Below are 15,594 nucleotides of genomic sequence, written 5' to 3' on the forward strand. Positions count from 1 at the left end.
TCCACTGGATAGATACATGTTGCCCTTTACCTCACAGACACAAACACAAAAATGTTTACCTAAGCTGCATGAATTATAATGAAAGGTTGCAGTTACAAAGAATCAGTGGTTAAATGTCAGAAGAAGGATACCAACTAGCTGAGGACCTCTGATATTGATGCTAATAAGCTGATCAGACACTGACAGAAAAACCGCGAAGAACAGAGGGGGGGCTTCCTGGAAGAAAGGCGGCAGGGGAGTTTGAAAAACAGAAATCCATTTCTCCCAATTCTCTTTAATTAGCAGCTGTGTGTGTCTTTGTGTCCAGTTGAGTCCATATATTTTTGGCATACGAGTTCAAATGCATGTGCTTAAAATGATGTTTCTCTGTCATTTATAATCTTTATAATTATGTTTTAGGGAATACACTGTAGTATTTAAGTTCTCTCTTTAGCACAAATAGTCTAAAACACCCTGTAGCAGTGATAGCAGTTACCTAACTTGGTACACATTTAGGGAAAATGTGGACCAGGAAGTCTGACAAATTTAAGGCTTATCATGCAGAGTACGTAGGAGAATGGTAACAGGCAAAAGGATCCACAAACATCCAAGGTCAAAGCTAATATACCACATTAGTGTCCAGCATTGGACAGATAGGTCTGCAAATACATGGAGAGCATTCAAGGTTGCATGGTACAGCACTTTCACGGTCACGTACTTTGGCTTGTGATCTTAAATCAGTGCACACATGCTCAAGTAAAATTTAAATGCTGGCTTGTTTGGCTCTCATCTCTAGAGGCATTTCCACAAAAATCCAATCAATATAAGATGATAAATAATAAAATAATAATAAACATTTTTACAGTGCAATATTCAACAAATAAATTCTATCTCTTTCTCGCTCTCTCCCATGATTTTTAGTGTGCAGATCCAGGCAGTGAATGCCATTGGCTCCAGTCCCAACAGTTTACCACTGATCGTGAGGACACGCCCTCTCCCGCCACCGCCGCCCCCACTCGAATGCTCAGCGGCTGGCCCTCAAAGCCTGAAGCTCAAGTGGGGCGAAAACACCAGCCACACACGTGCTCTGCTTGCTGATGACATGGTCTACACACTACAGATGGAGGACAAGAACCACAGGTGGAGTATACATGGACCAGTTTATACTGCTCCATCATCATTGTTTACTTGAGGGAATGGGCTGAGTCCAGCTTATTTAAACAACACATTAAAATCTTGGACTTGAAGCTTATATTTACCCATTTATAAACAAAAAGTGGAACACCGAATTAACCTACTAATCCTGTCTCTATGACAGCAATAGACAGAACGATAGTCTGCATTTATCTATGGAACCTCATGTGTAACAAGGGATTGAAACTATGATGTTGCCCTCAGAGGACTTCTCACCCTATAACTAGTCAATTGATCAAATTAGAACCCAGGTTAAAAATATGCACATCATTGAGAAGAACACACAAATACTAGGAGGACAAAACCAGAGCAGCTGAGGGGAGCCGAGGGAGTGTGTGCATTTAACATTAAAGGTACTTGTGGGGATCTGTGCCTTTTCCTCTGTGTGCAGTAACTAGATGTACCTGGGAGTAGTCATGTTGAGTGGAGCTGGACACAGCAGGGATGCAGCCCCCAACAATCAAGCCTTCATTGAATTGACTGGTCAGACAGCAGCGATAAAAAGAGAAATGGAAAGATAGTGTTAGCAGACTGAGGAGGAGAGGATGGAAAATAATCATGGACAGGGAGTCAAATACACATCTGGGGGCAAAAAAAGTTCAGGAGGAGGGAATTTTTGCAAGTAGCTAGAGCTAAGAGTATCTGTAATGCATCGCACCAGCCCGTCTGCCCAACTGTCAGTTTGTTTAGCTCCCTCCTTTATCCTTCTGGTTGGCCCTTATCAGTGTTTGAATTAAGGGTTGGCTGTATCAAGCTGGCACCTTGACACCCTTGGAATGGGTACCATAACTGACAGATGGGTCCCTAACTGGCAGGCTGTGGTCTGTTAGCTTCTGTGACACACATACACATAAACAAACATAGAGGTATGCGATCGCTCTCTGCCATACCAAATGCAAACAGCTTTCACAGTTTTGTTTACCCTTTTCTAACTGCCACAGTAATGTTTGTGCATATTTATGTACATTTTTCTTTCTTTGTAATCACGCTTGGATGCAGTTAGGTATATTATGCATGTGTCTGTATGCACCCGATGAAGTTATAGGAGTTGGAGTATTAAACATAGTTGGCAACTAAACTCAAGGTTAATTTGTCTTTTTTTTCCCCAAGTGTTTATGCTGTAGACTTAGGGATGAGGAGTGGCTCATTTAAATGAAAGAATGTGTATGTGTTAGTCCCCATAGGGAAAATACTTTTCTGCATTTAACCCATTCACCCAGTGAGGCAGTGGGCAGCCACCAGTGCAGCTCTCGGGGAGCAGTGTGTGGGGAGGGTACCTTGCAATCACTGGCATCTATATTTTAAATGTGTTTTTAAAAAAAGGTGGTATAAGTGGTTAGTGGTGCATCACAGTTTCTTGTACACTGTGTATTTGTGTGCAAAGGCATATAAAATTAAGAATGGACGTAGAAGATTTACAGGGCACTCCTCCTACGCTGCTCTGCTTTCCCCTTTTCTTTCTCATCACGCTCTGTTAAAATGAATTAGAAGGGTTTTTATTTTTTAGTATGAGTTAGCCATGGCAACCAGAAGCTTCACTGCTGACATAATAAGCGAGATTGGAAGGGCACATTGAAAGCAGGGAACTAATGAAATCTTGAAGTATTTAGCTTTGTAAACAAACATATTGAATAGCCAGCAATAATCTGTGCAAATATCATTTCTGATATTACACTTATGTTTTTGACCTTGACTCCTCCCCTCCTCTGTCTCTTGCTGTCCTCTGGTTTAATTCATGTTTATTAATCGGGGTTTATTGTTAGACAGGTGACTGCGAATGTGGAGATTCTGACAATGAATGTGTGCTTCCTTTCAGGAATTATTTCCCCTGCATTGGCATTTTTTACCCTTCCTTTATTTTTCAGTAAACCCAAGCATTCCTCTATTTTATGATGATAAAGAAAGTGTTCTCCGGTTCCCATTATTGTTGCCATTATTTATTTCTCATCCTTGTACCTTCCCATCCTCCTTTCCCTTGCTTGCTCAGACTAATTTTTCTTTTTCTTATCTCCCTGTTTGCAGACTTGTTGCTCATGCGCTGTCCTCCCTGAGTCAGGGCTTTTTATTTTCACTTGTTTCCTGTGCTCCATTCATTTCTCCCTCTTCTCATCCATGTTACCCACTGACATGCCTTGTGTCAAATCTGAGAGTTGCAAGAATGTCATGACAACACGGGGCAGTGTAGTTCAAGGGCTTTATTCTTCTTACACGATGACGTCTGCAGTAGAACAATAACAGATTGTTTCATTACATTCTGACCTCTCTCATCCTGCCCTCTGCTCTGCCATGTTGTAGTTAATTGGTCAGCTTTTGGTCAGCACCAGGGCAATTCATCTCATTAACTATGTCCTAGTGATTTTTTTGTGCAAGGGTATTTATTGTTTGTTTGTGCTGTGCTAAATGTTAATTATTTTGATATCTTACCATTTATGTCTGGTCGACTGCGAAGAGGTCATAGCTCCTGATGATGGAAAAGTTAATGCATTAGTTGTTTGTTTTTTTTAAGCCATGCAGTTGATCGCTGCACGTGTTAACTGTATGGCCCACCAGTAAGGCCAAGGTTTAATAACATCATATATCAGCCAGAGAAACACATCACTTCTGTAGTGCAGCTACATAAAGAGCTCATCTGGAGTTATAGCTTTCCACTAAACCTTGACCTCTCTCCTCTCCTCTTTGTCTCGCACTCTCTTTTCTCTCTTCAACATTATCATCATCTCCTTTAATTCTCAATCACCTATCCTTCTGCTTTAACTTCTCTCTCCCTTGCATCCTCCTGCGACTTTACTCTTCTATTACTGCCTCTTCTCTTGTTCATTAACCATTTCCCTTTGTCTTTCTTTTCTCATTCCTCTGCTTCATGGCTTCCTTTGCCACCTAGACATTTACCTTATTTTGCTGCAAAGCTGATTGCTGAGATAAATAACCCCTCTTCGGCTCACATTCACTTACCTCCCAGACTTTTCCTGCTTTTATCTCTCCCACTCCATGAATCTGTCCATCGAGCCAGCCAGGAATGCTTTTGGTGCTCATTTTCATCAGATTTGTGACTATAGCCTGCCACTGTTTGTCCTGCGTGTTCATCAATCATCTCTATCTTTTTTTTTTAAGGTGCTTTCTTTTCTTCTGCTGCTCCTCTTGCTTTTCAAGGTCCCCACATTTTATTTCTGAAGTTAATCTTACCTCAGGTTAACATATAATTGTGTTAAAATATTCACATTCACCGCTGAGCTGCTCATCATTTTTCTTGTGACGCCTGCTGTGCTGAGTTAAACTATATCAAGTCACAAACATGGTCTATCAGTCCTTATAACTAAGTTAGTGATTAGTGGGTATCTAAGTGTTTGTGCCTTACTTTTTACTGTTCTTGTTTGACCGTGCTCTGCAATAAGATGGCAACATGATCAGGCTGTAACCTGCCTCAGCCGTATTGACAGCTGGGATCGGCTCCAGCCCCCAACGACCTTGAATTAGATGGATAGATGGATGGATGTTTAACCATGTTTTTCTCTATTATCATAACTCTTCCCTTCTTATACCCATTCATAACACCATCACCTTCACTTCCCTTCACCATTTCTCCTTTATCTCTGATGGAGTGATCCTTCATGCCTAGGCCTGTCAGTGCTCCCTCTGTCACATTGAACCGTCCTTCCTTTTTAAAAAATTTTTTTAGATTTACATCTTATTGTTTATTTCTCCTTCTTCATTATGTTCCCTGTTTAGGTTTGTGACAATCTACCGTGGTCCCAGCCACACCTACAAGGTTCAGCGATTGACCGAGTCCAGCAGCTACAGCTTCAGAATACAGGCCATCAGTGATGCTGGGGAGGGTCCTTTTTCTGACACACATACGTTCTGCACCACCAAGTCTATACCCCCTGCCCTGAAAGGTAAACCGAAGCGGAGAAAATGTCTTTGTGCACAAACACATTTCACACAAAGAAGTCCTGTCTTCATCACTAGCTATACACCAGCTGCCTTTTCAGATCGTACAGTTGTGCCGTAGGGATATTAGTGGGGAATTATCAGACATATTAAAACGCACAGTCCTCTATTTAGGTAAATCTAACTTTAAATATCTTCAGGGGTCAGATCATGTGAAGATGTCCTACCAGTCCACCAGTGTCAGCTCAATTTCACATATGATGGCAGAGCAACGCAAACACACCAGTGCACGAGTATCCATGCATACAGTAATGTTTGCCACTTCTACGTGGATTAAATCAAGCTTTACGCATGCAACAAATGCATCTGTTTTTGGCTTTTAGTGATGAATTTTACTGTCGCCTGCCTGATTATTGCCTCCAGCATCTGATTGTTACTGTAAGAGAGGGGGTGGCTTATTACAGCTCCAATAATTGCAGTAAGGGGTAACCTCTCTGGATATATCTCTGCACCTCACTGTACAATACCTTGTGCAATACTTTTTGTAAATAGTCAACAGTGCAATAGACTCAATACTTGAAATGTGCAATTCACTTGTATTTTTATTTTTTATTCCTATTTATTCTATTTATCCCCTTTGTATATTTTATTTATATTTGTCTCTGTATTTATATATGTGTGTGTGTGTGTGTGTGTGTGTGTGTGTGTGTGTGTGTGTGTGTGTGTGTGTATACATATATATATATATATATAACAGTTCTGTAACTGTAACTTCGGTCGTTGCTGTGCTTTTTTTGGAAGTCGAATTTCCCAGAGGAACCCACCCGAGGGATTAATAAAGTTCTATCTTATCTTAAAGTATGATGGTAGCTGTGCCGCATAGCATTGATATATCCATAAACCCACTCGAGGGACCGAATAGCTTCTGTAAAGCTCATAGCAGTGTACGCCATCTAAAAGGGTCAGGCATTCATTTGAAACTATAAAGAGCAGGTGATGTTGAGATGAATCAACATATAGATACTTGGTTATCAAAGCAGTTAGTAAAATGTGTTTTGTATTTAATGCAGCAGTTTATTGCAGTCAAAATGAAATCGTTGTTGTTAACATTGTAATTTACAGTGTAAAATGACATTAATCCCCAAGGATTTGATTGCAGTGCATAACAAATGTTACAACTGAAAAACAAAATGAATTTCATGACTCACTTTGTTGTAGCTGATGTTCACTATTTATATTCATATATATGTTTCTCAGTTTCCTATTTTTGATTGATAGATTTCAGTTGTTTCTTCTGCTTTGTTTTAGTTCATCCTAAATGAACATTGGCCCTAAGATAAGCCTTACATTTATATGATGTATTTTTTCTATTATACATTATAATATCCCCAAAGTCGTTGCAGTTCCATATTGAAAAATGTTGTTCTTCAATCATAAGTGTTTTGCTGCACTGTTTCACGGAAGAATGAACCTTCTTGGGTATGCTCTTTTTATACCCAGTTTTATACCACTTTTTCTATATGCTGAATCACGTTTCAGCTCTGGATAAGTTATCTTCTTAATGTTTTCAGTTAAATATAGGCTTTAAGTGTTTGGCAAATCACTGAACTGTGAGTTTATCTACACTTTACTGTTTACAACCTCTGTCAGTGTACCCCAGGGCAGCTGTGGCTACAATGTAGCTTGCCATCGCCAGTGTGTGAATGGGTGAATGACTGAATGTAGTGTGAAGCGCTTTGGGGTCCTTAGGGACTAGAAAAGCGCTATACAAATGCAGGCCATTTACAACATTTTAAATGTTGTAAAATGATAACCACCATTTCTTGACTTCACAAGAGATGGTGTTCTAATTATACTCTTCATCTGTTTGCAAGCGTCTTTTAACGATATGCAGTCATGTATATGAGATAATGATTTGTTATTATTAATTCCAACAGCTCCCAGAGTGCACCAGCTGGAGGGGAACATGTGTGAGATAACATGGGAAACTATTCCACCAATGAGGGGGGACCCTGTGAGCTATGTGCTCCAGGTGCTGGTGGGACGTGAGTCAGAATACAAACAGGTTTGTAACACACACATGTAAACGGGTCTTACATGAGAGCTGTCCAGTTCATCTAAACACTAGGAAGCTGCTGGAATTAATTAATTCAATTTTCTTTTGACATTTGATAGAAGAGTAAAATACCCATGTGTGAACACTTCCCTCATATACATCCCCCCTGCTGAGAGGTATTAAATACTTTTAATGAAAATTACAAAACAGAAGTATCTCAGGAAGAGTCTGCTGCACCTGGAAATATAGGATTTGATTGCTCACAGCTGCAGCGGTGGGCAGGCAGGTAGACAAAAAGTTATTTGTCTTCAGGGCCATTTCAACTTCTGTTATTGAATTACAGAATGGTTGGTGGGAAGAACTGCACTCTCATAAGTAGATAAAACCTGTGCAGACATATGTTATCAGATGCTGCTTTTAACATTTTGTGTTCTTTTTTGGGGGGGTTGTTTTTCCTTATTTTTGTTGGGTTTTTTTATTTCTTTATGAGAAGACCAGTAAATGCACTCAGTTATATTTACCTCTCGTCAGTTTGAGAGTCTAACAGCTAAAGTTCAGTGCACCTTTATCAAACCATTTCTTCTACTGCAGCACTAAAAATTAAATGGTGTTTTTTGTCTACACACATTCTCCTTTGACACAAACACCACTTACCTTTCTACAAGTTCAATTCCAAAGAAACTCTACCCTGTAAAATGCAAAGAAAAACACAAGGCGGTCATTTAAATGTCTTAAACATGTTTTTTAATCACAATAGAACATAGGAGACATGAAATTTTAAACGGAGACATTTTACTATTTCATCAAAAAATATTAGTTCATTTTGAAGTTGACGGCAGCAACAGGTCTCAAAAGAGTTGGGTGGAGATAACAAAAGACCGAAAAAACTAAGTGGTGCTAAAAAGAAACAGCCGGAGGAACATTTTGCAACTAGTTAGGTTTATTGGCAAAATGTCAGTAACATGACATCTTAGAGGGGCAGAGTTTCTCAGAAGCAAAGCTAGAAGGAGAATTCACCAGTCTGCGAATACACCCCCTCCCCCCCCAAAAAAACAAAACAAAAAAAACGCATCATCAAATCGTGGAACAGTTTCATAATAATGTTCTTCAATATAAAATGGTGAAAACTTTTAGTATCCAATCATCTACAGTACATAATATCTTGAAATGATTCTGAGAATCTGGAGAATCTCGGTGTGATCCTCGCCTGTGATCTTTCGGCTCTCAAGCAGCACTGCAGTAACATCAATTACACTGTAAGGACTCAGGAACTCTTCCAGAAATCATTGTGAACACAGTTCCAATGCAGATTAAAACTCTATCGTGCAAAGAAAAAGCAAAATGTAAAAATGTTGTTAACATGAAAGTAGAAAACTGTTCTGTGGGAGGACAAATTTGAAATTCTTTTCAGGAAACTTGAATGATACTATGATACGTCCTCCACACTACAGAAGCGAGGGACCATTTGGCTTGTTATCAGCGCTTAGTTCAAAATCCTGTATGCCTGAGGGTATGGGAGCCCAATAATGCCTAGGGAAACTGGCACTTTGCTCATCTGGAAAGACAACATTAATGCTGAAAGGTGTATATATAGGTTTTAGAGCAACATATGCTCCCATCCAGGAGACATCTTTTTAAGGGTGGTCATTAAAAAGATGTCTCCTGGACAGCTTCTTGTAGAAGAGTCCGGGTGCTGAACTGGCCTGCCTCTTCACCAGACCTTTCACCAGCTGAAAACGTCTGGCACATCATGAGAAACAAAATACACCAAAGAAGACCTTAATGAGGACTGTTGCACACCTAGAAACCTATCAAATAAGAATGATAGGAAGAACATTCCTCTTCCAAAAATTGAGCAACAAATCTACTAAGTTGGTAAAAGAGGATTAAATGTTGCTACCATTAAATTCCAAATTTCTTAAAATTTTCACAGTTTAAACATCTAATTTGTTTTGTTTTTCTGTGTTCTTTGAATAAAATATGAGTTTACGTGAGCATGCATGTCTGTTTTCTAGCTAAAATGATTTCACTCAGGAGCATGTTATGCTTTTTAGTTGGATGAAAATCTGCGTCCTTTGCGCTTATCTTATTTCTTTCTTAAAATGTCTTTCTTATCCAAGTCAGCTGTAAAACTTTTTTCACCTCTTTCCTGCCTTCAAAGGTTTTCAAGGGAGAGGAGGGTGTGTTTCAAATCTCCGGTCTCCAGAGCAACACAGACTACCGTTTCCGTGTGGGTGCCTGCCGCCGTTGCCAGGATACGTGCCAGGAGCTGTGTGGACCACTGAGCCCTTCCTCTTTGTTCACGCTGCGTCGCCAGGAGGCAGCATCATCAGGAGAGCAGTGTGCCGTGGAAGCAGGCAAAGGAGCGGGCCTGATCTCGAGCGACGAGCGCTTTGCGGCGCTGATTGTGTGTGTGTTTGCAGGCTTCTCCATCCTCATGGCCTGCTTGCTACAGTACTTCTTCATGAAGTGAGGGAATTTTTAATTATAGGATAGAAAGAGAAAGCAAAATCGCAGAAAAAAAAACTTTAAAAAACATCTATGAAAGAACCGAATGAAATCAAAACAAACACTTGAGATGTACATTCAACGCTATCTATGATTTTTTTTGGTTATTTTTTGATTCAGGCTTTTCCCACCTTGTTCCTGTTGTCTTTTGCCTTCACTCACTTTGGACTTTTTCCCTCTCCGTCTCTGTTGTCTTCATACCATTGTCCGTCTCATTTGTTAAGGATTTCTGTCGAGGGAAGCCTTGTCTGAGTTGTACCTCGTTTGGGAAAGAAAGCTGATAATCAAGCCTTAAAATAGCTGTGAGCAAAACAGTTGCTCTCCAGACTGACTTGCATGTTTTTATTTTGTATCTTTTTAAAACATATTCACTTAGAGAACATATATTTCTTGATGGTCATTGCCTTACTTTTTTGGTTTATTTTTCAGTGTTTAATTTGCATTTTTTTTGCTGTAGTCTTTATTCATTCAGCCATATTCCAGTGTAGGCCTTCAAAGCTTTAGTTGTTCTTACTTACCCAGTTTGTTACAACTCTACAGGCTGTCAGACATTTCACGCAATCTGCACCCGTTCTCACATGCAGACTGACAAATACCCAGTGCACAGACAAAGGTGCAGACTTACATGCATAACCTTGCACACATATCCAATTACACTAATGCAATGACAATGAGAAAGACATTTCATCCTAAGAAGTAAATCACATATCTGCTTAGCTTTTTACATTCACTCATTCACTCTTTCCGCTACCAAAGTGATGCAATCCATGTATGGTTTAAGATGCTGCTATCCTTTGATTTTATTATATCTACAAAAGAATGGAAAACCAGTAATCTAATATATGAACTCTATATATAGATATGTATATTATAGCAAATACTATGATGCTATAAATTGATGTAATATAAGTGATGGCAATGTAAGGTCTGAAGTACAGTGTAAAAGGGGGAATAGTGGACTCTAGGTGCTCATAGACGGCAGCTCTGAGGTCAGCTCAGCAGCTTGCACATTTAGTTGAAGGAGCCCTTAAACACTTGTCTTGGTTCAGAATATGAGCCCTTGAAGGTATTGGTTTGTGAGGCTTAAACTGGCTTTGGGGAGCCGGGCTGTGGTTGTGATCGGCTGCAGCAGACAAGGAAAGGGCTGGGCTGAGCATATTTTGGGCCATTGGTCAGTTCTTCTTTAATCTACCATCTCAAATACCATTGCTCCAGCCTATTTATCTGTAGCTTTACTAGCGATATGTACGTAGCTCCACTGACCCAGAGGTGCTAACAGTCTGCCAGCTAACCGGCCTTCTCAGAGCTGTATGGGTGTTAACTAGGAAAGCCATTAGGAGTTAGCTTGTACTTTAGCCCCCACTAAGAATTAGCCAGCCAGAGCAATGCTAAAGCTGTTTCTCCTTCCGGCTAGCCTGTCAATTGATGCATTTAAAGTCTATTCTCCTCTTTTCTCATTTCCCACCCGTGATTATCTGTAATTACCCTTTTTGCTCTGGCCACTTTTCTCTTGCTTTCGATCCATCCCATCTGTCTGCCCATGCACTACTCTCACTTTCCCTCTCTTCTCTCTCGCTCTCTCTATTAAAAGGTGCTTTATTGATATGTAATCAGAGCAGTAGCAAGTCTGTGGTCTCTCCTCAGACGGACATGTTCTCTGAGGACTTGAACTAATGTTCACTAACCAAACAAGCCTTTGACAGGACACAACTCATCAGAACAGGGCATTCTAACACACATAACAGCCCCTCACCTCCCACCCAAGTCCCCAAAACCCTTTTTAACCCCAACCCGAAGCAACAAAGCCAAGGTACAACCCAATACATGCCCCGATAATCCAAAGAAGTCACCCTGACCTGCGTAATTAATGTGTGACATGTTTGTCGGATGGGGTGCAGGGAGTAAAAGGGATTGGATGGGAGACGGAGGTAATGATTAGCTCTGATTGGCAGCCTGTAATGTACCTCAGGGATAAGGCCTCACAGAGGGGAGATCTAATCTTGTCATCCCTATTGCTGTCATCATGATAATTTATCATTTTAGCTTCTTTTCTTCTTTTTTTCTCTCTTCCTTCCCTTTGTTCTCTCATTTTTGATGCTGTATCTTGTGCTCTGTCTGTGCTGTGCCTTGCTCCTGTTTGTGTCAGTAAGTAAAGTGGTTTACTAGCTTAAAAAACCTTTGCCAAAGTTGGTGGGAAAGTAAAGGTAGAGTTCTTTTCTAGGTTTTATTTATACTATATATTTGCATACAGTACTTTACATGCCAATTACAGTGCAATCTTCATTTATTTATTGTTAAAAGATTAAGAGACAAGTGTAGTTATATACTAATTTTTTCTTGTAGCATGTTTTTTTTTCTTTTGTTTTAATGGATGTATGTTAGATTGTATGATTAAGGCCAGCATTCCTTATCTCAGTAACCCTTTAAGTATTTTTCTTACAGCTGTTGGGAACCTGTAGCTCATCAGTCCATGAATTGCAGTTATCATTGCCGTTTCAAACATTTAACCAAATTGCCTATGTATTTTTATTTTATTTTATTTTATTTTTTACATTTCCTGTTTTGGCTGTGCACAGGCAAGCAGTTCTTGAAACGCTTAGAGAAACATGTAGCAAGCCAGGTCTTATGGTCAATTCAAGTCATTTGTTTTGGGATAAACGTTGCTGCCTTTGGCTTTTGTTCTGATTAGTGTTATAATGAAGCTTCTGATATCTATTTTTACTGTTTTAATGCCAAAGTGCAAACTTTTTATGTCCACTAGTTGTTGCGTTTTGAATCGTCTAAAGGGTTCTGAGATGTTCTTCTGCAGCGACACAGCATTACGACTATTATCATTATTCTTTCTAAAGGAAAAAAAAACATTAACTTGATCTGTGATATTTCTTCTTTTCATATTATCTTTTATTGTTTTGTTTTGTAAAGCAAAATGTGCCATTATGAAATGTGTAGCCCCTTTCGGTGGAGTTTTTTTTCCCGTTTTTAAATTTTTACACAACCTGATTTCACACTGAAAGGTAAAGAAAGCAAAAACAATCATACGATGGTTTCCGGCAGATGATGAAAATAATAATATTGATAAATCCTTTTTCAGGCTTGTGCTGGTATAACAGTAGTGAGCTTTTTTGTGTCCGTACATTGCTAAGAGATGATATACAGAGATATCTATAGAGCTATAGAAGAAGAGGGTAAATTCATTATGACTAACAGAGTTGAAGCACTTTTTTATGCCAAGCATTAGGCTTGATGAGGTAAATATGAGTGATAGGAAACGTGATCCTTTGCTCTATTCCAAACTCTACTGCCAACACTGTCTGTTACTTTTATTGGCATTATTCTGTTATTGGCATCACTGTGACATTGGCATTACTGGGGCGCTCTCTGCAGAATGCACAGTACAGCCACAAAGAAAGGAAAGTTTATAGGGAGTATGGTGCCTTTGTCTGATGTGTTCATCTTGTGTCTGCCTGTTGCATTGTAATTGACAGGTGACTTGTGAGGTGTCCTTTCCTTAAACTCCTGATGTTATGTTGCCCAACACTACCCCCTTTTAAGCCTTAATTCCCCAGTGGAAGAGCAGAGGTTTGCTTGGTGTATGGTCATTGTCAGGCCAGTTATGCTAGTGTTAAATAGTCCAAGGTTAGCACAGTGTTAACAAAAAGGCACTGTGTTTGTGGGCAGGGTACTCCCTTGATGTGCATTGTTGGGGTTTTTTTTGCGTTTTTTCCCCTCAAATACAGGTGATTTTATAGAACCCCAGCCTCCCTACTCACCACCCTGCAGGTCCTGTACATTTGGCGGGTATGTCAAGAGTGAGAGACAATGTTTTGCCCAGCAACCCCACGTCTGTGCCTTCTGATCATTTTTTTTTTGAATGTTTTGTACATGTAGAGATTTTGACTGAGAGATTGGCGATTTGACAAACATACAGAGACTCACAGGTATTTAACTATTTTTTAAGTAAGACAAAAACAGAAACATATTTTTACCTCACAATTAAAAAATAAACATTCCAACGTTGTCATGGTCTACGAATTGAGGAAAAAAAGAAATTCATGCATTTCTTCTTGTATTGTAAATGTTAGACAATTTCATATGCATTATATAAAAGAAACTGCCATATCAATTTTAATGTATAGATTTTTGCAAATACTACCCTATGTATGTAAGACGTAACTGTATCGGTAGCGTATATATAATATATTTATGCCCAATAAATGTTTTAATTTTTTTCTGTCTTTAATTGCACTGTTTATTGAATGTCAACATTACGCTTCAACACAATGATGCTCTGCAGTTTGTTGGTTTGTTCTTTTTTTGGATAGGACTTCCCAAACCAGCTGAATACATCAATATAGGGTGGAGAAACAAGTATAAACACACTTCTGACATTCTCTGTGGCAGTATTGATTTGTATCTTTCAGATTTAATAAGAGGGTCATTATTGTCATTTCATCTGCATCATCTTTGTGTACTGTTGTAAACATAGAGGACTGATAATCAATATTTATAATATTAGGGTTTAAATTAGAATTACTCAGCTGGAGAGCTCATCTTACGAGCACTGTAATTCATTTGAAATTTCACCGCAAATCATTAATATAATAGTTTTTGCCTTTAATTTGTCACTTAGGGTTCAAGGATTTGAGGTGAGTGTAAATGTGTGTCTGTGAAGGTTTGTCATGTTGAGATTTACTCTCTGGTGGCCTTAATACTGTTTAACCAGAAAGCTGTGACAAGACTAAATCACAGACTTTATGCCCTGCTGGCCCTGAAAGCAGCCGGACAGAAACTGCAGCACTGCAAGGTCAATATTCCTCAATCACAGGCAATCCAAGGGCATCAGAGGAACATTAGTCTTTTTGTCTTAACAAAAAGACCATAGATTACATTTATGAAAGAAAATCAAACATTTATTTTCCTAGTCAAACTACAAATCCTTTTTTTAAGTGCACTGCAGTAGCTTTTGTTGAACAATACCGTTCTATAGGTTAATATGGTATAAGTCTAGTGACTGGAAGTGGTAGGATTTCACTGTCGGGTGTTCCAGTTTTCACATTTTTAATGCAGGAACCTTTTTCCAAAGATTCCCGAGAAACAAAACAAAAAGTGTCACTTTGTGGCTTTCAAATGTTTGGGTCAAAATTGATAGCTTAATAATTAACAGTCCAGACTGCTAATACACTGATAGGGTTATGTACGTATTCCTCATGGGGAAAATCAACATTTCATATTCATTTCATGTTCAAAAGTCTATACTGAACTATTTAGACTTAAATTTTTAAGCAATTGTTTTTGTATTAACAAAAAACTGCAGGCTGGGGTTCTTTTGTACAGACTGATGTTTATAATGATGCCTTTAATGTTTTCTCTTGACTATTGAATTAAATGTAAAATTTAGCACAGACACAGGGTGCTTGTCCCAACCAGGATGAAGGAGATTGACAATAACTTTAGGTGCCACTAGTGTGGACACAGATGCCTAATCTTATTTGAACGAAAGCTTCTTGGAGGATTCTTTTTGTCGTCATCATCAGGAGACTGATGAAAAAATATAGCTGCGTTTGTCCTGGTCTGAACCATCTGCACTATCCCATTTGCAGATGACTTCATTTTTGGTCCACCCCTGTGAGTGTACTTGTAAACAGTCAGTGTGTTGGTATACCAGCAAACATTAGCTTGTCTGAACTGGTATCAAAATAATAAAAAAAAGGTGCTGCATTTTTAAAAATACTTATTTAATTCCACTCTCATCCTAATTGTGTAATGTTCATTTATCCACACTCACAACCTTCATTTAAACAAGCTCTTATGATTTCTGATTCACTGTTTGAGCCTCTTCTCTTTCACCTTGTGTTTTATTGTCCATTTCCACTGAGGTATTTCATGTGGACTTTTGTGTTTCAGATCTCTTCTTCTCTCCACCTTTCATCCACCCACTTCTCCTGTGAGTTACCAACTCAACTTTGAGC

At 39.1% G+C, this 15,594-nt stretch overlaps 1 protein-coding gene across 2 annotated transcripts in view; it reads left to right on the plus strand.

The window, feature by feature from the left end:
* The window catches only part of fndc3ba (fibronectin type III domain containing 3Ba), an 87,632-nt gene extending 73,772 nt beyond the window's left edge, over positions 1 to 13,860 (plus strand). For both annotated transcript variants that reach the window (XM_004540166.5, XM_076877678.1), the window contains exons 24-27: positions 901 to 1,119; positions 4,900 to 5,066; positions 6,999 to 7,126; positions 9,279 to 13,860. In XM_004540166.5, the coding sequence (XP_004540223.1) occupies positions 901 to 1,119; positions 4,900 to 5,066; positions 6,999 to 7,126; positions 9,279 to 9,590 (826 nt within the window). In that variant the 3' untranslated portion in view covers positions 9,591 to 13,860. The remainder of the gene's footprint in view (positions 1 to 900; positions 1,120 to 4,899; positions 5,067 to 6,998; positions 7,127 to 9,278) is intronic.
* The last annotated feature ends 1,734 nt before the right edge of the window (positions 13,861 to 15,594 follow it).

The sequence above is a fragment of the Maylandia zebra genome, linkage group LG19 (genome assembly GCF_041146795.1).
Source record: "Maylandia zebra isolate NMK-2024a linkage group LG19, Mzebra_GT3a, whole genome shotgun sequence".
Lineage (NCBI taxonomy): Eukaryota > Metazoa > Chordata > Actinopteri > Cichliformes > Cichlidae > Maylandia > Maylandia zebra.